The sequence below is a fragment of the Carassius gibelio genome, chromosome A5 (genome assembly GCF_023724105.1).
Source record: "Carassius gibelio isolate Cgi1373 ecotype wild population from Czech Republic chromosome A5, carGib1.2-hapl.c, whole genome shotgun sequence".
NCBI classification, from domain to species: Eukaryota; Metazoa; Chordata; class Actinopteri; order Cypriniformes; family Cyprinidae; genus Carassius; species Carassius gibelio.
The window spans coordinates 9,904,942-9,932,358 of NC_068375.1; the positions used below are offsets into that span (position 1 = coordinate 9,904,942).

The window sequence follows — 27,417 nt, forward strand, 5'->3', positions numbered from 1 at the left end:
TGACTCCACGAGGTGGTGTTACGCTGTGTTCTGACAAAGTGTTTTGCAACATTTTTTGGGGCATTATGTTTTGCAACATTTGTGGGGGAAACAGTGAAAACTTTATTGAACTTTGAGCATGTAAAGTGCTTGTGACTAGTGGGTGGGTGTACACCACTGCATCGTCTCTCGTTCTCTTCACTGCTCTGCATCCCCTGGACCAACTTGGCTCTGGTTTCCCCACAGAACATCTGTAAACAACTGAACTCGTTTTCCGTTGAATGCTGAACAACTGAGGGTCGGGGACAAGTGAACGGGGGGGCTGTGAGCCCCCTTCCCTCAGGAAGACCCCCTCAAACGGCCTTTTTCTTCCTCCTCATCACCTGGGTAGGGTGAGGGGCCGGCTGGACCGTCTGAGCTGTCGCGGGCGGATAATTTTTTCTGGGCCAGGCGGGTTTCTGCTCTGGTGCGCCGCTCTGAACCGTTGTTGCATTCACACGCGGTCTCTGTCGCCTAGGAATGCGAAAGCTGGGGGGTGGGCGAGCTGTAGCCTGCGCAAACGTCTGCCGAGGAGGTGGTGGGGGCGCGGTTTGCGTCTTTCTGGGCATGCAGAGCTGCAAGGCCTCATCATCCCTTTTCTTCTCCTCGCATCTCTTCTGCATCCGTGTCAGCGCTGAACCGAAAATGCCTTCTGCGACGACCGGTGCATCTAAGATGGCTTCCTTTTCTCTGTCGGAGAGATTCGCCAAATTAAGCCAGCGTCCTCTCTCCTGAATGACCATTGTGGCCATGGCCTTGCCCGCAGCCTGAACGGCACATCTCTGAAGACGGAGCGAGAGATCTGTGACAACACAGATTTCTTCCCACTGTGTCTGACTTGGCGTGGCAGACACCTCGTCTTGTAGCTCCGCCTGGTACAGAGAGATGGCGTTCATGGCCCGGACTGAGAGAGCGACTGCTTTGTAAGCGCGCTCCGTCATGCTTGACTGGAAGCGGTCCGCTTTTGATGGCAACGTTGGGTTTGCAGCCGCCGTACGCCTTGGATGCAGATGCGCTGCAACTAAAGGCTCCATGGGGGGCATGCGAAGAAGGCCTTGCTTCTCCATACCCTCCACGTCGAGCGCAGATCCCCCTTGCACGGGCATTTTACTAGTAAAAGGGTTGTCCTTCCAGGTGACAGAAACCTCTTCCAGAAGCTCTGGAAAGACTGGAAGGAGTTGTCTCGCTGCCCGTTTAGCTCTCGGCAGCCTCTTCCCCTCATAACGCGACTTTGCAGTCTCAGCTATTACGGTCGGCCACGGAATATTGAGTTTCTCTGCAGCGCGTTTGCACACGTCTTGCAGATCCACACTAAGAAGCGGAGAGGATGGTGCCCCGCCCGCCTCCTCCGTGGATCCCGCCGTAGCGAGGGATTGTGCCGATTGCGCAGGGGGGAGAAAAGGGGAATCCTCGAAATCTTCCTCCTCTTCAGAGAGAAGGAAATCCGATTGCCCCTCTTCCTCAAACTCAAACGCGCCCTCCTCCTCCTCCTCGTCCGTGCTGAGGACACCGGCCAGAGGGGCGCATACATCCAGTTGTTCGCCCCACGATAGGGTTGCCGTGGTGGGCAGCTCTACAGGAATAGGTACCTGAGGGGCGGAAACCGGAGCGGGACTAGCTGACATGAGGGGATCATGGCCAGACAAGCTAGCTTGGCGTGCTAACCTGCGACGGAGGCTCTTCATGGTGAAACGCGCGCAGTGCTCACAGGATCCGGGACTATCGACCGCCATTTGAGCATGTTTCAGCCCAAGACATGCAGAGCAGACCTGGTGTGTGTCTTTGCATGAGATCTTGTTCCCGCATGAGCAAAGCCGCGGATCTCCCTCGCTAGCTACGTTAGTCTGCATTGCTGCAGCCATAGTTGCGGTACTGAATGACCCTAACAATGAGCTGGAATGCCGATTGAGGGGTAGGCGAAAGCGGCGTGGTGGCCAACAGATCGACTATAAGCACAGTACCAGAATGATAAGCCAGCAACCAGCGTGGAGACCAGTTGATGGCTATCAGAGTTAGGTAGGCTTCTGGTGTGAAGCGAGAAGAGGTTTTTGAATGTCGTAATGACGTTGCGTCGCTCCTTTTATACCAAGAGGAGGGAGCCACTCCCTGACGCAACGTCATGACTGCCAGCCAATTGGGGCTGGCGTAATGGTATTGGGCTTCTGAGGAATACGCGGAAGGGGCGTATCCCATAGTGAGACACCGAAACGTATGCTTGAAAGAGAACAACACTGAAACACCTCTGTACACACGAAATATCCAAATAATAAACCGGCGATTACGATAGTAAAGCTTGGTATGAGAATTTCTTGAGATCTGGGGCGTTTTTATAAAAAAAAATCGAAAATGTACATGGGAAATGCTAACTTGTGCAGCGATGAAAAAGGCTACATATAATATATTTTTACAACAGTAAACGACCAAATTCCATCCCTGATCGCTAAAGGAAGTTATTATAAACACTCGATCGGGGTTTAAAGTGAGTTTTGAGTAAAAGTGTATTAATAATTTCATAAATTGTCTGCTGTAGCTAGATGCTAACGTTAGCTACAATGCTACTAATAGCAGGTGCTTTTCTTCTTCATAATGCATTTTTGTCTCAATAATTCACGTAAGGTCGTAAGAAAATGTTTTGTTGTATTTTTATAGTAAGACTTTTGATAAATAAGGGCTAAATGCAAAGAGAGACTGAAGTGAGATCGCTGCTTTGTTGCTTTGTAAAGCCTGAAAAAACATATAAGCTTATTTATTAGAAAACAATGTTAATGGAAACTATTGTATTTTTTTGTGGCAGAGCCAGTGAAAATGTTAGCAGGGCAATTAGCCCATCTGGGCCAGTAGCAAAAAATCCTTAAATTGTGTGCCTTAAATACCAAAATGAGTGGCATTTGCACTAAAACGTTCAAATACATAGAAAATTAAGTCAAAATACCAGTCTAGGCAAGTATCCCGTTTTTGGAACGGTAAATAGTTGAGAAAGGGAACACATGTTGTGTAACAGTATATTGGGTACGTGGATGAACTCTTAAATCCAATATTCCTGCTGATGTCTGTCATGTTAATCAAAGAACAAAAGAAAAGAAAATCACATTCTGCTCTTGACTGAATAAGTTTTATAACTTTAATGGTGAGCATTAATTTGTATTTAATTTTTATAATGAAGACTACACAAATCACCTTTTGATTAAAAAAATTACAAAAATTGATTCATTTCTGTTGTATTTCTTACCTTAATAAAAACTTACTTAACCTGAAAAACTTAGTTTCATAGCTCTCTTTATTCTATTGCATTTATTTGTGTTTTTTTGTTTGCAGGTTGTTGTTTTTTTTATGAAACTTTAGAAAATAGAATACAAAAAGATTAGAAAGGTAGTTAGATTTTTTAAAGAATAGAATTAGAATAATGAGTGTTAAAGTTAGAGGGCCAAATAAAGATGGAAGAGATGAGTTTTAAGCCGATTCTTGAAGATGGCTAAGGAATCAGCTGCTCGGATTGAGTTGGGGAGGTCATTCCACCAGGAGGGAACATTTAATTTAAAAGTCCGTAAAAGTGACTTTGTGCTTCTTTGGGATGGCACAATCAAGCGACGTTAAGTTTGAAGTAACAAATTTAGGTAAATGGGTGCAGAGCTTGTGGTAGTTTTGTAGGCAAACATCAATGCCTTGAATTTTAAGCGAGTAGCTATTGGAAGCCAGTGCAGATTGATAAACAGAGTTGTGATGTGTTTTCTTTTTGGCTCATTAAAAATTAATCTTGCTGCCGCGTTCTGAATTAATTGTAAAGGTTTGATAGAACTGGCTGGAAGACCTGCCAAGAGGGCATTGCAATAGTCCAGCCTGGACAGAACAAGAGCTTGAACAAGGAGTTGTGCAGCATGTTCCGAAAGAAAGGGCTTGATCTTCTTGATGTTGAATAAAGCAAATCTGCAGGATCTGACAGTTTTAGCAATGTTGTCCGAGAAAGTCAGCTGATCATCAATCATAACTCCAAGGCTTCTAGCTGTTTTTGAAGGAGTTATGGTTGATGTGCCTAACATGATGGTTGAAATTGTGATGAAATGATGGGTTTGCTGGAATCACAAGCAGTTCTGTCTTGGCAAGGTTGTGTTGAATTTCCAACATCCAGCAAGAAATGTCTTTTAGACAAGCTAAGACGCGAATAGCTACCGTCAGATTATCAGGATGGAATGAGAGGTAGAGTTGAGTGTCATCAGCACAGCAGTGGTATGAAAAGCAATATTTCTGAATGACAGAACCTAATGATGCCATGTAGACAGAGAAGAGAAGTGGTCCAAGAACTGAGCCCTGAGGCACCCCAGTAGGTTAGATGTTGTGACTTGGACACCTCACCAATCCAAGAAACTTTGAAGGACCTATCTGGTAAGACTCAAACCATTGAAGTGTGGTTCCTGAGATGCCCTTTCCCAGTAGGGTTGATAGGAGGATCTGGTGGTTAACCATGTTAGAAGCAGCGGACAGATCAAGCAGGATAAGTACTGACGATTTGGATTCTGCTCTTGCTAGTCTTAGAGCTTCAACAACTGAGAGCAAGGCAGTCTCAGTTGAATGTCCACTTCTGAAGCCAGATTGGTTGCTGTCAAGGAGGTTGTTATGTGTGAGAAATGTAGAGACTTTGTTAAACACAGCTCGTTAAAGTGTTTTTGCAATGAAAGGAAGAAGGGAAACTGGTCTGTAGTTCTCTAAAATAGATGGGTTTCTTAAGTTGTGGAGTTATACGAGCCTGTTTAAATGTGTTGTTGATGCGAGTGAGTGCAGATACAACTGCAGGAGAAATTATTTGAGGGAGATTAGATAGAATAGGATCATCATTTGACTGATTATGGTGTGGAAAATTGTGCACTGATGTGTTTAATTTTATTAATGAAAAACATGGCAAAGTCGTCAGCTGTTAGAGATGAAGCAGGAGGAGGAGGACAAAGAAGTAAGAAAAATGTTTTAAAAAGCATACAAGAGTTAATTTTGTTATGGTAGTATGTCATTTTAGCAGTGGAGACATTAGCAGAGAAGGAAGATAGGAGTGACTGATACACATTAAGGTCAGTAGTATTTTTGGATTTGTGCCACACCCTTTCAGCAGCTCTTAGCTTAGAAAGGTGTTCACGTAGAACATCAGATAACCAAGGGGCAGAAGGGGTGTTACGGGCTGGCCTGGAAGATAATGGGCAAACAGTGTCTAAACAAGATGTAAGAGTAAAGCAGAAAGTATCAGTAGCACTGTTAGCATCCAAAGATGCTAACAGTTTAGGGGAAGGAAGTGAAGATGAAACCATTGCAGATAGCCGTGAAGGTGAAAGTGTGCATAAGTTACATCGAAAGATGACATGTGGAGGGGTAAGTGATGTGTCAGGGACCATGTTGAGGTTAAGAGTGAGGAGGAAGTGATCCGACGTGTGCAGTGGAGTTACCAGAACATGATCAGTAGAGCAGTTTCGTGTATAAATAAGGTCCAGTTGGTTGCCTGATTGTGAGTAGCAGTAGTTGACACTCGGTTGAGATCAAAAGAGGCAAGCAGAGTGTGGAAATCGCCAAACAGAGGTTTATCTAGGTGGATGTTGAAATCTCCAAGCATAACTAGGGGAGTATCATCCTCAGGAAAGGTTGAGAGCAACACATATAATTCATCCAAAAAGTTACCTAGTGGTCCTGAGGGTCGATAGACAACTACAAAATGTATTTTAAGAGGGTAGGTAACAGTAATTGAATGAGATTCAAAGGAGCTGTTGATACCCAAAGATTGTAAAGGATTAAATTTCCAATCATTAGAGATGAGCAGACCAGTACCTCCACCTCTTCCAGTCAAACGGGGGGAGTGGGAAAATGAGAAATTATTGGAGAGTGCTGCAGGTGTAGCAGTGTCCTCTGGTTTGATCCAGGTCTCTGTTAAGGCCATGAGATTAAGCTTTGAATGACTAATAAAAGAAGTAATGAAATCGGCTTTGTTTACAGCAGACTGGCAATTCCTGAGACCAATAGAAAAAGAAAGTAGTGTATTAGCAGATACAGGCAAAGTGTGCAGGTTGTTAGGAATGTGCTGCCTAAATTGTGTGATGTGTGGTTTGCGAGTGGTAGTGATAGTAGGGATCTGGAAACACATTGTAAGAATTGGTTATAAACAAAATACAACAGAAACAGAAATGAAACAAGGAGAAGGGAAAAGGAGATTACCATATTTTTCGGACTATAAGTTGCACCTGAGTATAAGTCGCATCAGTCCAAAAATACGTCATGACGAGAAAAAAAAATATATATATATATAAGTCGCACTGGACTATTTAGAACCAAGAGAAAACAAAACCGTCTACAGCCGCAAGAGGGCGCTCTGTGTTTTCAGTGTAGGCTCCAGGAGCACTGAGCAGCATAGAGCGCCCTCTCGCGGCTGTAGACGGTAATGTTTTCTATTGGTTCATTTCTCTTGGTTCATTTCTCTCGGTTCATATCAAATTAATTTTGATAAGTCACACCTGACTATAAGTCACAGGACCAGCCAAACTATGAAAAAAACTGTGACTTATAGTCTGGAAAATACGGTAATCAGAACAATACATACTTATATTCCCTGTCGGTGTCCCTGCCCAGTGGTGTCGCACGGTAGAGTCGATGATCTTTATACTCTTCGGTCTTCGAGGAGGAGGAGGGCTGCCGCGGTATACTAATCTTTTTTTTTATACCCGACAAAACAGAAATTTAATTCAGCTGAACGCACTTTACTGTTTAGCACAACAAAGGTCTAAGCAAGCACACAACACTGACAACGTATGCGATAGAGCACGAGACCAAATGCAGCACGTCTCAACACCGTAAACAAACAAGTGTTTCCTAGCAACGACAACTGCACTAAACCCTAATGAGACAAGAAATAAATACTTACGATCTGCTTTTAACTCCCGCTGATTTAACTGCTTCTCACAAAGGGTATTTCTTTACACTGTCTTGGCTAGCACTTGAACGCACTTTACGGTTTAGCACAACAAAGGTCTAAGCAAGCGCACAACACTGACAACGTATGCGATAGAGCACGCGACCAAATGCAGCACGTCTCAACATGTGCCAATTGTTACACATCTAATTGCACTAATAGTATTGAAAACACAGTTTACTATAAAAACCCACTTGGTTATGTCTAAAGTGAAAGTAAACAGAGAAACTGATGCATGCCTGTATATTAGATGCATGTAGGTCTTAAAGTGACAGCAGACTAAACATGCTGCCACTTGTCATTAAAAGGAAAGTTCACCCAAAAATGAACATTCTTTCAGCATTTACATTATTATGATATCATTTTAATTTTGGGGTGAACTATCCCTTTAACGTTAATAAAACAACAAAACACAGAGAAAATCTCTCACTGCTCTTGACTTTCTTGAATGTTACTGCTAAATACACCTACTGTTCCTTAAAAATAAAGCACTGTTTGTTTGTTTTATTTGTATATTATGTGTAATAGTAATCTGTATCTTTGTCCTTATTTATTTTTTGCCCACTTTGGCCTAAATGTCTGCCATTCATTTTTATTTTACATTTTGTTACCTAATAAGGCTTTGTTTTTAAAATAGGTAAATTACTATTTTAAGTAGTATTTGGCTCTACTGCTCAGACAACTTGTAAAATATTAAAACCAACATAACAAAGAATAATGATAAAATCTAGTTTTTTATGATATGATATTTTTGCCATATCACCCACCCCTCGTTGTAAGTGTGTAGTGTTTTTTTTGTCCAGTGTTGTGCACTGACACACAGCAGGATGTGAGAGTTTGTGGTCAGCACTGTGAGTGACATGATTTGACATCATTTCCTGTGCTGACAGCATGACTAGTGCTGTCCGAGCTCAGTGGAGGCATATCTTATGTCTGTGTGTTTCTAAGTGTTGTGTTACTTGTGAGCAGGGAGAAGCCTCATCTGTGTGTGAATGCACAAGACAGAATGTCCCATGCAACTTTAACCCAGACTCATGTATTATTAACACTCAAACTGCTCTGCCTGAGGCAGCGGCCGCACACAGGTGCACACACACACACACACACACACACACAAACACTGCTGTGTTCAGAGCCACAGACCACCACAGTAGTCACCCTGTTTCTGCAGTATGTCAATGATCAAATACATCTGCCAAAGTCACAATGCATCACACTCTAAACCTGACCCTGTGTGCTGTGAACTAAGAAGTCATATTAACTGCAGTCTCTTTCTTGATTCTGATTGGCTATCAATGTTTTTACCGTTCATCAGCTAGAAAAATCTTTCTGAAAATAATTATATTATTATTGCTCCTCTGTTGTTATAGTTGTATCTGTGATGTGAGCTTAACTATTATCATAGAATTAAAACAATTATTAAAATTTGATAGTTAATCATTATAGTTATAGTCCTTGAATTGTAGTGAGCCTTATTGTCTTCACTGATAGTTACTTGTGTATAGATAGATACTAGGGGTGGCACGGTTCCCTGAAAAAAACCCCGAACCTTTTGGGACCGCGGTTCAGTTTAAATCTGACAAAGCAGAAAATATGGTTTGCTATAAATAGCACGTAAAACAAACTGGGTTCAACTAATATATGTTTCTGTTGATGGATGTGCATTCTGGGTTCCCAGACATTACAACAATAGGGATGAGGGAAAAAAAATAAAAATAAAAAAAACCCTGGACAAACCATTCACTCTTGATCAATGCGAATGCAGTATGCTGGAATATGAGCAGTCATTTATTCCGTCATCATCCGGGTCCTGATATCGCGCGTGCACAGATGAGACCTGAACAGCACACGTTAATATGTATTTAAACTAAACTCATTTAAGCTGTGTCACATTTAAGAGCCAGCGGACGCGAGCTCGCACACGCAGTGAGAAGATTTTTGTATGCGCTCATCTGAAGCGCGCAAACCCGCGCCTCAGAACTCGCAAAAATACGCTCTCTCTTTAGTATTGTGTTTAAATGGACAAATTCTGACAAAAATTATGTAAAAATGCCCGTTTTGGTAAGTATCTTACAGCATACATGGTCGGCTAAACGTAGGCCACTGGATCACTGCATTCTCTTAAAGAGCCACACAGATGGGAAATCAAAAATTACCTGTATTACAGTGTATGATGTAGCTGTCCATCAGTGTAAACAATGTGCAAATAATCAAACCAAAAAGTACAAGATTGATAAAGTTATTGGCTTCTAAAGTAAGGAGTCGACTCCGAATAGCTGAAACGAGTCGTTATAGATTTCAAATCTTTTGCCCATCTCTATGTACGTCACTAGGAGCACTTTGGATAATAATCTCCGCCGACCGTCTTCAGAGAAACTGAACTCTGACCTGCCCCACCCCCAACACAGACGCTCTGGTTGGTGTGAGAGCATCATGTCGAGGACACAGTGTGTTTTATTTTCACTGCCAAAGAATGAAGTTCAGAAGAACCAATGGCTAAAATTCATTTTCACCACAATACCAGAGCAGTACAACAAATCCCTTTTGTTGTGTTCACAACATTTCACTGATGACTGCTTTTCTAATCGAGTACAGCGGGATTTTCAAAGTGTTTGGCCATAAAAGAGGGTTCATTACCAACTTTATTTAAAACAACGAGCATCTCCGAATCACAACGCGTAGTATGATTATGAAGTTATGTGTCTGTTTTCTCCCGAGCGTCTTATCAGTATGTGTGCTGTCTGCAGCCTTTGTTTGTGCTGATCGTCATGTACAAACACGTCATTAAAATGAAGTGTAACTCCGTGAAAACTCAACGAAGAGACATGAGAGAGATATCTATAGAAAGCTTGACATGTCTACTTTAAAACTAAACAAGTGCTGCCGAACAGATATTCTGTGATAAAGTAATCCATATGAAAACAACGCAATGTCTGTTTTACATGTCTAGATGTTTTACATCTAATGTGACCACGCCCCCGCGCTGAACGCGCTATTCAGATTCAAACTGAAGCGCGCAGCTTGAATACACCCACACAGAAGAAAAAGCAGCGAGACTCAAGTTTTTTTATTTTAGTGTTTGCTTCGCGATGAGAGGAATAAGACATAATTCACCCCAAACAGATGCTAACGTATAGTTTACCGTGGAGGTGTGTGCGGAACAACCAATCCAAACTGGTTATGTTAGTTGACCAATCAGAACACAGTATGCTACCGAATGGTGGGGTTTAAGGAAACTGAATCTTTTGAACAGCTTTGCGAGAACCGTTTGGGGATCTCTGAGAATTGAGGTAATTTTAAAATGATATTTTGACAAAATGACAATGTTTTTTAACCTTGGATGGATTTAAACCTAATGTACAGGACTTATAAACAGTGATAGGAAGCTTAGAATTTTCATCTTACTGGCTCTTTAAAGTGACAGGCTTCATATTAATCGAACAGCAACAACAAAGAAATCACTCACTGCACCTGATTAAAAAGTACTTTGTAACTATAATAAAGAATAATCTTTAATTTATACAGTCCAATATGCAATGCTGTTTTACATTTGATTACTTTGTTCAGTTTCTGTACCTAAAACTAATTCTACACCTACAAAAAACAAAAAAAAACTGAAAATCACTGTTTATTGTTTGCAGCTTTACTCTATTGTATTTATTTGTGCTGTTGCTTGTAGTTGGATATAATATCCTTCTTCTTTTTTATTAGAAAGTATAGTTTTTCCATAAACATAGCACATACCGAACTGTACCGAAAACCGTGACTCTTAAACCATGAAACAAACCGAACCGTGAAAAAGCCACTACGGTGGCTGATATTTGTCCTGAACAGCCCGCAGGACACTTTCCACGTGGACTTCCTGTGCTGTGTATGAGCTTCATGCTCACAGGCTCAGACGTGAAGGAAAAAGAAACGTGAACGCAGAACATCAGACCTCTTTTGTGCAAATGCTCAAACTGTTTCTCAGATGCATCCCAGCATCCCTAAACACAAAGCCATTCATCTATATATATGGGCTTTTCACACACATTATCCCTTTTCCTTCAAGCCAAAAGCAAGTGTGCTAGAGCGTATAAAACACACATTCAGACACCAGCATGTAGAGCTGTGCGATTTTGGAGGGGAAGTCTAAAAGGGATTTTAAAATGTAAAGTGTTTTTTATTTTCGATTGTATTAATTTTTTACAAATGAAAAAAAAATTATAATAACACCAGGTTTAAATATTAATATGACTAATAATTGTTATGATTAGAATTGCTAAAAAAATTCAAATAAAAAGTATTATTGTAATAACATGTTTATTTAAAATAAAAAATATAGTTTAAGAATAAAAATAATGATGTAATAATAATTAGAAGAAAAAAAATTAGACGGCCTATAACTATAATGCATTAGAAAGGTCTAAGATTTTATTATAAAATTGTATGCTATTATGATTAAAAAGGAGCATATGCCTTTTAATATACAATATAAGCCTTTTAAGTATTCGCTGTGTAGAAAAAAAAACACCTTTACACTGGAGAAAAGGGTGGTGTAAGAGGTGCAGAGTGCTTAACACATGTAATGCCTGTCGTACTCATGGCCAGAGGGCGCCCTCACGCAGAAAGTTCAAATATGCCTCACAGAAGCAATAGATCTTCATGGAAATCCCTCATGAAAGTGATGCTTAAATAGGGTGACCATACAATATACAACCCTCTACGGAGACCTTAGCAATTGAATCACCATTGGCACTAGAATCACTAGTAAGTTTTTTTTTTTTTGTTTACTCGCCAGACTTATAGAAGCAAATCTCCCGTTCCACCACATCCCAAAGATGCTCTATTGGGTTGAGATCTGGTGACTGTGGAGGTCATTTGAGTAAAGTGAACTCATTGTCATGTTCAGAAACCAGTCTGAGATGATTTAAGCTTTGTGACGTGGTGCATTATCCCGCTGGAGGTAGCCATCAGAAAATGGGTACATGGTGGTCATAAAGGGATGGACATGGTCAGCAGTAATACTCAGGCAGGCTGTGGCATTTAAACGATGGCCAATTGGTACTAAGGGGCCCAAAGTGTGCCAAGAAAATATCCCTTACACCACCACCATGTTCTTTACGCCAAATTCTGACACTACCATCTGAAAGTCGCAGCAAAAATCGAAAGTCATCAGACCAGGCAACATTTTTCCAATCTTCTAATATTAGTGGTTTTGAACATAAATCCTTTTTTCTGGGATTTAGCAATCCTGTGAATCACTAAACTAATATTTAATTTTCAAATTGCTGTACACCTTAAAACCGGTAATCAGACCAGGCTGCCAAGATTCCTTGATTAAATTTGAGTACTTGATTATAAAAAATAAAAAACATTGATTACATTTTGCCATTGTTGATTAATGGGATTTTGCCATTTAAGTGCCACATACTAAGGATGAGAATCCATGAAAATCATTGTTATTTCAAAATATGCACAATGTATAAAAATTGTTTACAAATCATATTAAAGCATAATGCTACTGTGAATTCACAAAGGCTGCGATTCAATTAAATAAATATATAAGCTGTGGGTTTAATATGCACTTTTCAGAGCAGCTCTGTTCACAGTAAATGCTGCTCTACACAAACAGTTATAATTGACATACATGGACCACCTCCAACTCCAGCTGTTGGCTCTATCCTGCAGCCATTTGATACAATACATAATTTACATAAGTTAAATGTATATTCTTTTATTACATTATGTACTGTTTTGTTTATTGTAACCATGTGATTATTTGCTTTTGATATCTTATTTGAACCAATTATAATTGCCTAATTGCTATTATATAGGTATTTTAAGTCATTTTAAAGTCTATTGTCCACTTAAGTTTTTATTACCACAAAAAAAAAGAATAATCAACGAGTTACTCGATTTCTAAAATAATCATTAGTGACTGCCCTATTAAATCCTGTATAGCTGCTGGCTTTAAATCAATATCGCAACGATCAGATGCTTTCTTATCTGCTGTTTTGTTATTGAGAGGAAAATGTGCAGCACATATTTACTTATTCATCTAAACGCCACTCTCAGCACCACCTGGGTCGACTGTGTTTACATTCAAACTCTCATAAGCTCCATGTGTGTCTTCTACTGAATTTAATTACAGTCCTGTGCTAAAGTGGCACACTGGACAAAACACATGTTATTTCAGGCCCTTACATTAGGTTGTATGAGATCAGATGACTGTTTGAAACCAAACATATTTGTAGACAATTTTTTTATTGTTGACAATGTATAGACAAATGGTTTCAGCTCTTGTCATGTCTCTGTTTTATGTGTAGCGCATCTGTTCCAGCACCTGCGGCTCAGATGGTTCAGCAAGTTCTGGCAACGGTGGAAGCCAATAAAGTGAGTCACACATGAGCTGCTCCAAACACCAGTCACAATAGTACAGTTTCTGCTGATTGAAATGTCAGACTTCTTTTTATCAGAATTCAGTGTTAGTAACAAGGATTTCCTCTTACAGATCACGAGCACAAAGTCTCCAGAGTGAACAAACATCTGCCATGTGGTGTAACCATTGTTTTTACTTGCAGAATTCATTTCAAGGTGTGTTAAAGGTCCCAGCACCGCTGGCAGGTCCAGCCCAGACTACATCAGCTAGTCTTGTGTTTGGTGAGTGTGACTCAGAGTTCCCACATATGTACAAATAGTATAGTATAAGAATAATAAATGCTAAACAGATGAAATGAGGGCCGCACTACTTAGTTTATTCTCCAGCATCTATGGAGTAAGGATTTGATCGTAGTAATGAACTGGTTTGTGTTTGGGTTGCTACAGGTGGAGCTCCTAAACCTGATGCAGGAGCTTCTTCATCCATCAGTGAGAAGAACTCGAAGAGCTTTTCATTTACTGCTCCGTAAGTAACCAAACATTATTACAGGGATCCCCTTAATCTCAGTACAGGTCTTCATGATTTTTATTGATGATTATGAGTGGTTATCTTGATGTAGTCTATGTTATTCATACAACTTTGCTCTTGTGTCTCTTCAGCAGCATTTCTGATATACTGGAATATTAAGCATGTCTAATGTCTTTATATTGTTTGAATATAAATACGGACTCCAGTATGTGGTTTAGACGCAGAGTCTGCTGTTTGCTGTTTCACAGGTCATCAGGGTTCAGTTTCACCTCTCAATCACAGGACACCAACAACACTCAAGGTATCATCTATGTGTTTTGTGTCATTTAGAAATGCCAACATTTGATCTTATTCACTTTTAACACTGTATTAGTCAGAAATGTTCTGTGTCAATGGCCAGGATTCAGTACTGCCAGATTCTGCAGAAACCTCCAAATAGTTTTGAGCATGTGTTCTCAACCAGGGACCGAGGCCCACAAGGGGGCCTTAGCAAACTTAACAAACTTATTTAAAATGTACAAAAAATCTTTGCAATAAACAACAAATACAAATCAAGAGTTTTTCTTTTAACTCAGCCCCAAGTTTCTGGAATTCAAAAATGATATTATTTTTATTATTATTATCTTAGTTACTTACTTTCATCTATGGATCTCTCCTAATTTCATTTACCGTATTTTCCGGACTATAAGTCACACTTTTTTTCATAGTTTGGATGGTCCTGCGACTTATAGTCAGGTGCGACTTATTCATCAAAATTAATTTGTCATGAACTAAGAGAAATGAACCAAGTTAAAACATTACCGTCTCCAGCCACTGCTGCTCAGTGCTCCTGTGGCCTACACTAAGCAGCATAGAGCACCCTCTCGCGGCTGTAGACGGTTATGTTTTCTCTTGGTTCTAAATAAATGCGACTTATAGTCCAGTGCGACTTATAGTCCGAAAAATACGGTAATTAAAAAGGGCAAGCCGGGCATGAAATATTGTTGTGAATAGTGGGGACATTGATAACCACTGATTTAGACCCCAATTAATAAGAGTGTTGCATTTGCAGCTTTGTGTAAAACCATTTCCCATGTTGAAATCCATTTAGCACAATTCGACCAATAGTCTCAAATTCAATGCAGAATGTGTGATAAAACTCTGCAGGTTTTGGACTTGCTGAATGTTTAGTAGTGACACCTCTCTTATTAAATGACTTTTTCCCCTTTTGCACTTTTGCAAATAGCAAAGAGTTCTAGCCTACCGGGCAAGTTCTCTTTTGCAAGCAGCATGGGAACAAAGATGGCGTTTGGTCCTGTGGGGTCTGAGGTGCCTTTTCCAAAATTGGCATCTCCTGCACACAGCGTGAGCTCCTCTACACCACCTCCTGAGCCATCTAAACTCTCTCAAGCTCCCAAAGCCCAGGGCAATGCTGGAGAAACTCTCGGCTCCTTTTCTGGCTTAAGAGTGGGCCACAATGAAGAACTAACTGAAGCTCCCAAGACCACCTTGAGTTTCTCTTTTGGACCACCTGGCAATTCATCTACAGGATTTGAATTTGGTTCTGCACAAATCAAGGCTGCAGAAACTGGAAGTTTATCAGAATCAACAGATGCTGCAGCAGATGCTCCAAAGATGACTATAGCACAAGGATTTGCCACATCTCCATTCACCTTTAAACCACAGGAGGGAACTGCTCCTTCAGTAAAGCCAACTTTCACCATTCCCTCAACATCTTCCTTTTCTACAGCTGCCACTTCTTTCGGTAGTCTTCTGCAAGCACCTTTGTCAGAAACGCTAAATCTTCCAATGAAGTCCCTACAGCCAGAGACGACGACTTCAACTGAGCCAGCTCCCTCCACTGATACTGAACTTAAGGAACCTCCAGCAGAACCCAGTCCTAAACCACCAACCTTAATTGCTCCATCAGCCATACCAGTCACTGAAGCCTCTGCTCCCACCAGTTCTGAGCCTACTAAAGCTCCTTCCAACAAGCCCCCATCTCCTCCAACCCTTGGGGTGTCGCCCACTCCTCCTCTCTCACTTACCCCACCATCTGAGATCCTGGTGCCTGTTTCTGAGTCTCCTGCAGCAGAGCCAGTGTCTGATCCTCCCCCCAAGACCACCAGCACTTCCACAGCCCCTCCTTTACCCCAAGAGATACCAGCAACCACCTCATCTTCAATTCCAGCGTCCGACAAACCAGGCTCAATCTTTGCCCCACCTTCAAGTGGCACAGGCAATCTGACTGTAGGAGCCATCAGTCTTACCAATGTTGTCGCTACAGTGGCCTCCTCCATCCCATCTGCTGCCATCACCACCAGCACAGCTCCAACACCAGGCCCAGTCTTCGAACAACCCTCTTCAGTCACTCAGACCACAGCTTTCGGAACTACCAACTTTGGCACCAATTCTACCACCTCTGGCTTTGGCAAACCTGCCTTTGGACAGAGTGCAAGTGCAGGTTTTGGCCAGCCTGCCGCCTCTGGAACTGCTAGCAGCTTCTCTTTTGCTCAGCCGGCATTTAGCGCAAATCCTGGGTTTGGGCAGCCAGCTATAGCCTCCACCACATCAGCCACCAGCAGTGGAGGAGGAGGAGGACTGTTTGGATCCTCTAGCGCCAACAGTGCCAGTTCCTTCTCATTTGTAGCCAGCAGCACCAGCTCCATACCCAGCACTGGAACTGGGCTCTTTGGCCAGAGCAGCGCTCCTGTCTTTGGTCAGTCCAGCTCAGGCTTTGGCCAGGGATCCACATTTGGGAGCAACACCACCACAGCATCCTCCTCTGGATTCGGCTTTGGACAACAATCAAGTGGGTTTTCTTTTCTTTCTTTTTTTCACAAATTCTGACAGGAAGGAATAGGATGTAGAAATTATACATTAGGTGTAGTGGATAAGGCATAGGGCTAGTGCTAACTAAGAGGTTGCTTTATTAGAGTTGCTCATTAGTTGCTCGTTAGAATTTTGAAATACTACTTCTAAATCCTTGTCTGATGGTGGACATTACCATATACTCCAACCCTGCTCCTCGAGAGCCACCATCCTGCAGTGTTCATAGGTTTGCACATTATCTCATGTGATTATCATGCACATCTCATCAGTAAAGCGGCTAAGCTAAGCATGAGCCCTAAGTCTTAAGATCCAGCCCTGCTCCAACACCTGCCCGTCATTATCAAGTAACTCTGAACGCCTTGATTAGCTAGTTCAGGTCTGATTGATTAAGGTTGCCATACCAACTTGAGAATTGCTTTCCCTGATATTTCAGCAATCATGTTCTGTGTTTTCTGTCAGCTGTTTAGAATTAGATGTAGATATTTACAAATTAATCGCTATTGATTCAGTTGGTCAAGATGGTTTGCAAGAAGTTGGCAAATTGTTTGTGATTCAGTTGAATTCAATCGCACATTTAATTCATGCAGTGACACTGTTTCCCATGTTGTAATGTGATACTTCATAAGACCAAAAACAATAATAGTAGAGGAGGTAATATTTACAGTCCACTATCTGAAACCGAATTCATAAATGTCTTTGATTGTATCACCAAAATAGGGGATGGGGGGGGGGCGGTGTGGCCCACAACCCCAGTACCAGTACTGATGAAAGGCTAGAAATGCTCCTGATCACTACTAGAAGTGAGATATGAGCCTTCACTTGATCAATACTCTTAACCCCAGAGGGATTGTCCCACATTTACACATGAGCCTGGTGTAGTGTAGATTACAGAACGGAGCAACTGATCTCAAAGCACTATTTAGTAACCGAGACTTATCAGTGAGTAAACACATCTGCTTTAGGAAGCATACTCTGCACAAGTTTAAACTTTGAGCCGAGTGGAGAAATGCTCTTTATGGCACAGTTCAAATAAGTGAATATGAACATTATATTACCCTAATGATTTTTATTATTTCATTGCATAGGCATAATTTTAACTATGTAGGGTAATTTCTTTTTCTTTTCTTTTTTTTTATGAAATCATGCAAAAAAATTCACTGTAAATCCACGTTTTATAAAAAAAAAAAAAATAATTACCTTATATTTGGATTGTTTTAGTTACGATGGTGGAAAAGGTGCTAATTGATAATATGTGAAGACAGACAATAGCTATATTAAACATGTTGACATGTAGTAGGGCTGTCACTTTCAGTTCGAAAATCGATTGCACAATCGATCAGACCAACCAAAAAAAGTTTCGAAAATGAAAATAGGGAATCGATTTTAAGCAAATATGTACACTATTAATTGACAAATAATTAAACAATTAAAAATATAGATGTATCAAAACTTACAAACAAGCAGAAAAAGAAAATAAAGAAATACGAAAGTACAGTATGCTGCGTTCACCGCAAACGCGATTAGAGCGCGAATGATTTCAATGTTAAGTCAATGTAAAGATGCATATATACAGTAGACGCGTATTCGCCTCATTCGTGCATCTAGTTACAGGAGATTCTGAGTTATGAAAAGGACCATTGCAAGCTAACAGTGACCGGCTTTTGTGATGGAAAATTGGCAGTAATACCCCCCACCTTGTGCAGATGTACCTGGGACATCAGTGAGGTCGGAGTGCGTCTTCTCAACAGCTGGACATATAGTGAATAAAAAACGCTCTGCTCTGGACCCCAAAAATGTTGATCGACTTGTTTTCCTGTCCAAAATAAGTTGAAAATGACCCTAGCCTAGCCCATGCTGCCTAGCCTAAGTGTCGTAACGTTCAATACAAAACACACATGGCCTGTTCTCAAATCCATTTAAAGTTTAAATTTTTTGAACAGTTGTTTGAAATGGATTGAACCATTATTTAAAATAATCCTGGAGATTTTTGAATGGCCTAAATCATAAATGCAGCCGGGTTGAAGCCTGCAGTGATGTTTTTCTTTTGTTATGGCAGCCGTCCCCTCTGCATATATATTTTTTTGCTGTTTGTTTTTCTGCACAAAACTTCATGGCAATAAATAAGAAATGTTGCTGACTTGTGCGTTTCCAACGCTCTCTTTACATTCTTCCGTTATTTGACGTTGAAAAATGAAACATCTTTTTTTTTTTAGACATGGAAAATCGATTTTACTATCGATTCAATGAACAATTATGTCTTAAAAATTGAAAATGATTTTTTCACAAGAGTGACAGCCTTATTTTCACAGGAATAATGTTCATGTGTCATGAGCATGTCAGGGCCATGGATGAGATTGTCCAAAACTGGAATGCGCAGCAGTCTCGGGCGTGTCCTCAGGCCAGGATTTCTCCCATTCCTATGAATTCTCTGAGATCCTGAGACTTCTGCATTATAAACAGCTGAGTCTCTGAACTCTGACCCCTGAGCTTCAGTGACACTGTAGGATGCCCTGTTATACTTTCCGCTTGTTGAGAGCCACATAGAACTCTTAAGAATGTGCTGATTAAAATGTTGCAGATGTGTCTGTCGGAATCACCAAAGACTGCATTTTATGTTCTGGATAATCAATGACATTTGAGATGAGCTGTGCATTACTGAATCCGTCAAATGGATAGAGGGTAAACAGAGTGTTGAAAGTCAATGTTTCAGTCTCAACATTCAAATTAGTCAAATGTGCATCATCATCTGTGTATCAATTCTGATACACCAATACAAAAACATTTGTATTCACAAACATGTCTTTATTTGTACAAATCGCTTCACCTTTAATTCTGGATTTGATTGTGGATAGTATAATACAGTACATATGCAGTGTTTATCATTTCATAGATGATTGCGCATGAATTTATTAATATTTGAGAGTGATTTCATTCCATGCTGCAGTATAAACTCTTATTGACTTCATATTTGAGATCAACTGCTTTTTTCATCTGCGCATTACTAAATCTGTCAAGCAGATAGAGAAGCGTGAAGAGAGTGTCGTAAGTCAATGTTTCAGTCAGACAATCAAGTTTCAAAATCCAAGTGAATCAAATAGGATGGTCAATGAATGCCTGCATTCCACTTGATCCACAAATATGCATCATCCTTGTTGCAAGCACTATTACAAAAAAATGTAAAGGTATTTGAAAGGTTGTGGATAGTACGATGCATTTGCAGTGTTTATCAAGTTCATAGATGATTGTGCATGCATTTAATACTTTTGAGACTGCTTTTCATCCAGTGCTAAAGAAAAAGCACAAAGAGTTTTATGTTTGATCTCTTAATATCTGCGTGTGTTTTTTGTTCAGTGTTTGGCAGCAGCACCTCCACCTCATCAGTGTTTGGACAGAAGGCCACCGGATCCGGCATCTTTGGACAGGTACAGTCCTTACAAAGCACATAGTAAGCTCTTCACCTGCTATAGCAGGCAGGTTATTATTCAGTTGGATGTGCGTGTTTGAGTCTCAATGCCCGATTCAGTGATGGGGTTTCATCAGCATGCAGTGGAGGTTGGAGTTACAACATGTCAGATACAGGTTTTCAGAGTTTCTCTCTGCTGCAGGCCTTGAAAAATGATGAGCTGTCAGTCTGCTGAAGGACTGCTTTGTAACCTGAATTACATATTGGCTGTATATTTCCATTGGTTAGACACAAGTTTCAGGTTTTCACTCCAGTTACTGAGACCTGAAACCTTTTAAAATACAGCAGACTGGTCTAAAAATCCCTTAACCGAAGCAATTTGATATTTAATAGTTTATTTATGTTCATAAATAAGAAAAAACAGTTCTTCCACCCAGTAATATAGGGATGCAATGGTACACAGATGTCACGGTTCGATATGTACATCAGTTTTGGGGTCACAAGTCTGCTACAACAGGGAAATGTTTTTTTTGTGTGTGTGTGTGTGTTCTGTTTTGAGTAGTGCTACATAATTTCAAGAATGAAAGCAAAAACAGAATGTTATGGCTTTAGATTTGTGAAATGATGCTACATAAGACTCCTTGTGCAAAACAAAAACAGCAGACAGAGTGAATGAAAATGCTAATTTATTCTCTGGCAGCAGGTGGCGCTTATGTAACAGAAGCAATACAGCGTTTCGTTGGTTACTGCTGTAAACAAAGCAGCTGCACATGTAAGCACTACTATAATATGCATTAATTGGAGAGGAAAAGTTCCTCATATAACCCACCACCACTAATTAAATTATTTTTTTCTTCCAATATTTTGCCCATCGCAAACAATGAACTTCTGCCTCTTGTGATATTTCCTCCTCTTTGTGTCCGTCTTCAGCATCTCTGGCTTGTGTTTGCATCCTGTTTGCAGACTTTGAAATATTTCCAATCAAATTACATTTTGGGAAATGATTGCAGTGGAGTTTGTGTCCAATTCCGGAATAGAGACCGGCCTAAATAAAACTACAAAAAAAGAATTTTTCCAATTTATGGCTGGTCGACAGGGTTTGGGTTGGTGCATTGATTGTCTCTTCTTCTGCTCTTTCTGCATTGCATTACTACGCACTCACCTATATGATTGACTGTATTCATCGTCTGATTGTATAAACTGAACCGTGATGTCCGTACCCTGACTGTTCAGGATGCACCCCTGGTTGATACACTAATTGCAGGGTTTTTTCTTTTGTTGTTTTATCTGATTTTATCATCAGACTCAGTCAAGCGGAAGTCTGTTTGGGTCAAACACTGGAAACCCTTCATCAGGATCAGGATTTTTCAGTGGTCTTGGAGGAAAACCCAGTGAAGATGCTGCCAACAAAAACCCGTTTGGATCGCCAGCCACTGGTGGATTCGGTCAACCCATTAATACAGGTGAGCACACTGATATTTACTATTGTACTTTTTTCACTGATATTTGTATTGTCCTCTGCATTAGTGCTCAAGTTCTCGTGTGGTTTGTTTCCAGCTCCACCTAACCTGTTTGGGAGCAGTGGAGCAAAGGGCTTTAGTTTCGGCAGCAGTCCGTTTGGCGAACAGAAACCCAGCGGTTCATTCAGCTCCAGCACGGGGTCTGTGGCCGCACAGGGTTTCGGGTCATTCTCTACACCCACCAAACCAGGTCAAACACACACCACACACCACACAATGTGATGCAGACTGGTGGACATTTGAATGACGAGAACTGTTATTGTTGTTGTTTAATTTCTAGTATTATTATTTTGTTTGTTATTTTTGTTATTGTTTTTTTTTTCTTAATGTTATCATTTATTTTGTTGATATTATTATTTTTATTATTGTTTGTTAACTTTTGTATCGTCTATTAAATTACTGTATTTTTTTGTTTTTATTATCATTTTGTCTTTATTTTTATTATTATTGTTTATTTCATCAATTTTATTATGTTATTACTTTTGTTGTTATTGTTGTTATTATTATTATTACTTTGTTTTATATATTATATACTTTGTTACTTTTGTTTAATTGTGTTTTTATTATTATTTTGATTTTAGCCATTTTTTATTTTTATCTATTTTATTTGTTGTTTTTTTATCTTTTTTTTATTATGTTGTTATTGATGTTATGATTGTTTTTATTGTTTTATATTTATTTATCATTATTATTATTATTATTATTTTCTCAGTTTTTGATCATGAAGATCAGTTTTTTTTTTTTTTTTACCAAACAGGCATTTAGTTTAATGTCAGCGATCCTGAAAATGTAATTCAATGACACGACTCACTGAATTATTCAGCTGGCTGTAATTTCAGAGCGCTCAGAGAACGATGCTCTTTCCTGAACAATGGCAGTATGCTTCCTGTTCTCCTGTCTGAACTAATGCTGATCTGTGTGTTTGTGGTCTGGCGGTCTGCAGCTGGTTTCGGAGGCGGGCCGGTCTTCAGCAGTCCTCCTACTTTCGGTGGAACTCCAGCGTTCGGTGGGTCTGCGGGTTTTGGCTCCACCCCTTCCTTCAGCAGTCCGCTGGGCTCCTCCTCTGGGAAGGTGTTCGGTGAGGGAACCACGGCCGCCAACGTTGGGGGATTTGGGTGAGTCCCACTGGGTCAGTCTGCGAAACGACTGCCTCATCCAGTGTAATACATTGATTTAACGTAAATGTGTGTAAGATCCTCCCAGAGCCATATGGTTTCTGTGATGTGAAAAGGACAACGCAATCACAGAATGCTGTCATACAAAAGAAAAAATATCTAAAACATCAGTAGAAGACACTATATAGGGTAAAAGAGTAAAATCTTAAACTAATGGATATCACCATAGTTCTTTAGTGAATTAATCACAGTACATGGTGCCATTTACAAGATTTCTGAATGTTGTTCAAATACGCAAATGATAAGCATATTTTTAAATATGCATGCATTTGCAAACATTTCCAGAACCTAAATATGAACATTGGTTCAAAATTCTTGTTTGGTTTTATTGACATTCAAGAGTTAAAGGTGCTGTATTTAAGTTTTTGACTCTATTTAAGCATAAAAATACCATAAAATGTTTGTGCATACACTGATAACATAATTGTTTATCTTAAAAACAATGCTACAGTCAGTCTTTGAAAATGTGCGTACCGTACTGAAATGCCGGTCTCTGTTTATGTTTGTGAAACCCGCCCACTGCCTGTTTACCCAGTTGGTGGAAAACGCCGGCGTATTTCATTTAATTCATCGTCAAGTTCACTCGTTCCTGTTTGTGTCGTCAATCTGGCAACCTGCGCGTGCATCAAGTCTGAGGAGGAAAAGCCTGGTGAAAAAAAAAAAACTCTCCAATATTTTGAATTTGGACTGCAATACCTAATTCAACCACTCTGGGTAAATCATACATATACGGCATCTTTAAAGGTTAAAGGAGATTTGGATTTCTTCTTTTTTTCTTTTTTTTCCAGAAAATAGTAGGGATACACCAAAATAAAAGTTCTGGGCCAAAACGGATAATTCTGGATACACTTGGCCAAAACCCGAAACAAAAACTAAAATACTTTTTATATAATTGATTGTATTAATATTAGGCTTTTTGATTTAATGAAATGTAATTCATCCGAACTGGAAAAACTACAAACCTATAAAACAATGACTTTTTCAGCGTTGTAGGATAACCAGCAGGAAAGCATTGATGTGTGAACTGAATTCAGTTACACTACTATGTGTAACATTGATGTTAATGAATATTTTAGTAGCAACGCTTTGCAGGTTTTGCACTTTGCAGTCGATCCCTTCGGACCTGTGTCTCAGCTGCCTCTGCATAGAGAGCAATGTATTTTGTCCAGTGCAGGTGAAGGCTCGTTTTGAGGAAAATCTGCTGGTTGTCTACGCTATTGAAATTGAAAAAATTCTCAGCTCAAGTTATTAATCATAGATGCATTTCCCAAAAGCAACTATGGTCGCAAGTTCCATCATTACTAATAGAGCTCGATGTAAACTGCGACTGTAATTAGCTAATGATTCTTTTGAGAAACATAACCCCCAAGGAAACTTGAGTCTGTGAATATGTTGCCAATTTTACTGAACTTATTTACAGGTGGTGTATTAAACCTGTCATGGTAAAGTGCTTCTTTCCACTAGTTATAGTTATAGTTAAAATACATGCTTTGAAAGCAAAATTGCTGCGTTTTATTGTTCATATTAGCACAGTTGATGTATGTTCTGTTTCTCAACATGATTGCATGCAGATGAAGTGAAACACAAACATGATTATATTTCTGTTTGACTGAACTGAAGTGGATTTGAGTGGTTTTGACTGACTATGCTCAGGGCAGCTTTAATCATGACAGACAGATGACCTTCACATCAAACTGACTAAAAATACACTATAATATAAAGGAGGAAATCTTTATGTTCTGTTGACAAGCTTCTGTAGATTTGCTGACTAAACAGGTCTGAATCTCGAGCAGGAGTGATTTAAGAGATTTTTCTCACCTTGTTTTTGTCCATGCATTGAAACCAAAACTCACAAGCATCAAAATGTTCATAAAGAGATTGTAAAAGTAATCCACATGAATCGATAGGCCAGTCTTATGGGTTTGAAACATCCCCGCACATGTCTTAAAATCAGTTTGATCAAATGTAAGACCATAAAATGTCACAACAGAAGTCTTATTTATTATTTTTGGTGGTCTTAAATTCAGAAGAAAAAAAAATATTATAATTAAACTTCTAAAGGTGATCATTTCATTAATTACAAACAAATAATATAAAATATTAAACGTTATTTAGGAAAAATATTTTTATTTTAAAATGCCACTGATGTTTTTTCTTTAATTAAAAAAATAATAATAATAATTTCAAATGTTAAACCATCCAACTTTTATTTTGACAGAAAACTGTCGACACGTTCCATAATACAGAAAAATACTTGATTATGATCCGGTTTTTTTATATGTTTTTTTCATTATTATTAATTGTGCAGCCCTATAAAGAAATCTAAATTATTGAATTATTTTACAATTCTATGAGTATGATCTGTATGGACGTACAGCATTATAGTCATTTTATTTGTGCAGAAATTATTTGATTTTAAAAACTCGTAAATAGTTTAGATTCAGAATTTATATTTTTAGGATTAACTAATCCTTCAATGCTTTCCATCATTTGCTGAATTTTAGACATTTATAGATAATTCTATATGCTTTATTTCGGTGAGGTAAAGACATTAGATATCTGGCCTGTTGTGTTCATCTATTTGAGAAACATTTACCACAGTAAAAGTTAAAAGCAGAGAAAATGTCAGTAAATACTTTTTGAAGCATCACAATGAAACGAGACACTGAGAGTCCACTGGGATAATTCATGAATTATTGATCATTAGTCATAAGAGCAGAATGAAACAAAACACACCAACACAGCGCTTGAATAAAAGACAGCCTTCACAACTGAAATAAAACCAAGAACAAACAAACCTGATCACCAGCAACAAATATAAGCATGAAAAGAACCTCGAACAGATCATGATACAAGACAAGACACTCAAAACACATGGAGATTCTCGCTAACATGAAGGGAAAAGAACAGCTTATTTTAGAAACAGCTGCAGCTATATTTACACGTGCAGCATGAGGGTCTACTCTAAACATGTTATGATGGATGAGCTCAGGGGTGCGGGCTATTTTAGTGATGTGTGCATGTGATCTTGTGTGTGTGTGTGTGTTGCACTTGTTCCGTGCTGCATAACTCATCCAAATAAACCCTATGCTCCGCCTCTGACACGGCGCATGCTTCTGATTGTGTTTCAGGTTCGGGTCTCCTCAGAACGATGCGCCGTCCTTCGGCTCTCTAGCGGGTTCGAGCACGGCGCCGTCGTTCGGGAGTCTGGCGGGTTCGAGCACAGCACCGGCGTCGTCCTTCGGGAGTCTGGCGCAGCAGACACAGCCCCCGTCAGGATTCGGCACTCAGAGCGGTGCTTTCTCCGGCTTCGGCTCGTCTGGAGGTGAGACCACACGTCTCATTCACACCGACAGCGGTCAGGAGTTCACAGGCCCTCACTGATAAATCCTGATAACCTTCTATTTCCATAACACACACAACTTTGGCCAAAAGTTTGACATGCTCATTAATTAAATATTAATTAGGTTGGTTTGAGAAAGCCCAACCTACTGATATTCTATTAAAGCTTATTATTATATATTATTCTGAGACTACATTTGTCAATCCTCTCAAGCTACATCCATCAAACCCAGCGCAGACCTTCAGACCACAACAATCTCTTGCAGCTATACAGAACAATCTAGCAGCCGCCTAAAGACACCTAGGAACCACCCAAAGTACCTTAGAAATCACATATTTATAATTTATAACATCCAAGTGAAATGTATAATGCCAGAAAAAAATCAGAAACACTGAGTTGACATATTGGTGTTCAAATAGTACTCATATTTTCATTTTAGTTTAGATAATTTTGGTAGTTTTGTCAGGTTTTTTTTTTTTTTTTTTTTACAGACTTTTACTTTTTTTTCAGTTGTTTTCGAAGGCAAAATGTCTCATTTTAGTTTTTGTGATTTTTATTATTTTTAATTTATTTTTTTATTATTATTATTTTTATGAAGGCAGCCTTACTTATTTTTTTTTATTTAGTTGTTCATTTAATTAAAATTTGATTCAGCTTTATTTCATTTAATGACAACCCTTTTGCAATAGTTTTAAAGGGTTAGTTCACCCAAAAATGAAAAGGATGTCATTAATGACTCACCCTCATTTCATTCCAAACCCGTAAGAACTCCGTTCATCTTCGGAACACAGTTTAAGAAATGCAATATTCAAGATTTTTATTTGTCACATACACAGTTATATATAGCATATATAACCAGCAGTGAAATGTGAGTCAGGTACGCTGCATGGACAGTGCAATTATTAAAGAAAACAACACCGGTGAAAATATACATAAATATAGCTATTTAAGAATGAAATAAAAGAAAACAAGAAAAATATAAGAATAAAATATTTTTAAAAAGATTTATATTGTAGAATTAAATATAGAACGCAAAATAATATGCATGAAAGTAAACTGTAGTTTTAAATATTAAGATACACAGGAATGTATAAGAGGCAAATGTGCAAACAGGTTGTCAGTGTGTCTATGTGAGGTAGTGAATGATGAAGATCTTACTGATAAAGTGAACATTAAGTGGAGACATGAAGATGTTAAGAGGCTGGTTTTGAGTTTAGGAGCCTGATGGCCTGGGGGAAGAAACTCCTCTTGAGTCTCTCGGTTTTTGCATCAGGCTACGAAAGCGCTTACCAGATGGCAGCAAAATTAAAAGATGGTTATT

General features: G+C 39.5%; 1 protein-coding gene across 3 annotated transcripts in view; it reads left to right on the forward strand.

The window, feature by feature from the left end:
- nup214 (nucleoporin 214) overlaps positions 1-27,417 on the forward strand; it is a 63,856-nt gene that overhangs the window by 34,602 nt on the left and 1,837 nt on the right. For all 3 annotated transcript variants that reach the window (XM_052591666.1, XM_052591667.1, XM_052591668.1), the window contains exons 25-34: positions 13,264-13,330; positions 13,519-13,597; positions 13,763-13,841; positions 14,093-14,145; positions 15,070-16,635; positions 20,007-20,077; positions 21,362-21,521; positions 21,616-21,768; positions 22,522-22,693; positions 25,885-26,078. In XM_052591666.1, the coding sequence (XP_052447626.1) occupies positions 13,264-13,330; positions 13,519-13,597; positions 13,763-13,841; positions 14,093-14,145; positions 15,070-16,635; positions 20,007-20,077; positions 21,362-21,521; positions 21,616-21,768; positions 22,522-22,693; positions 25,885-26,078 (2,594 nt within the window). The remainder of the gene's footprint in view (positions 1-13,263; positions 13,331-13,518; positions 13,598-13,762; positions 13,842-14,092; positions 14,146-15,069; positions 16,636-20,006; positions 20,078-21,361; positions 21,522-21,615; positions 21,769-22,521; positions 22,694-25,884; positions 26,079-27,417) is intronic.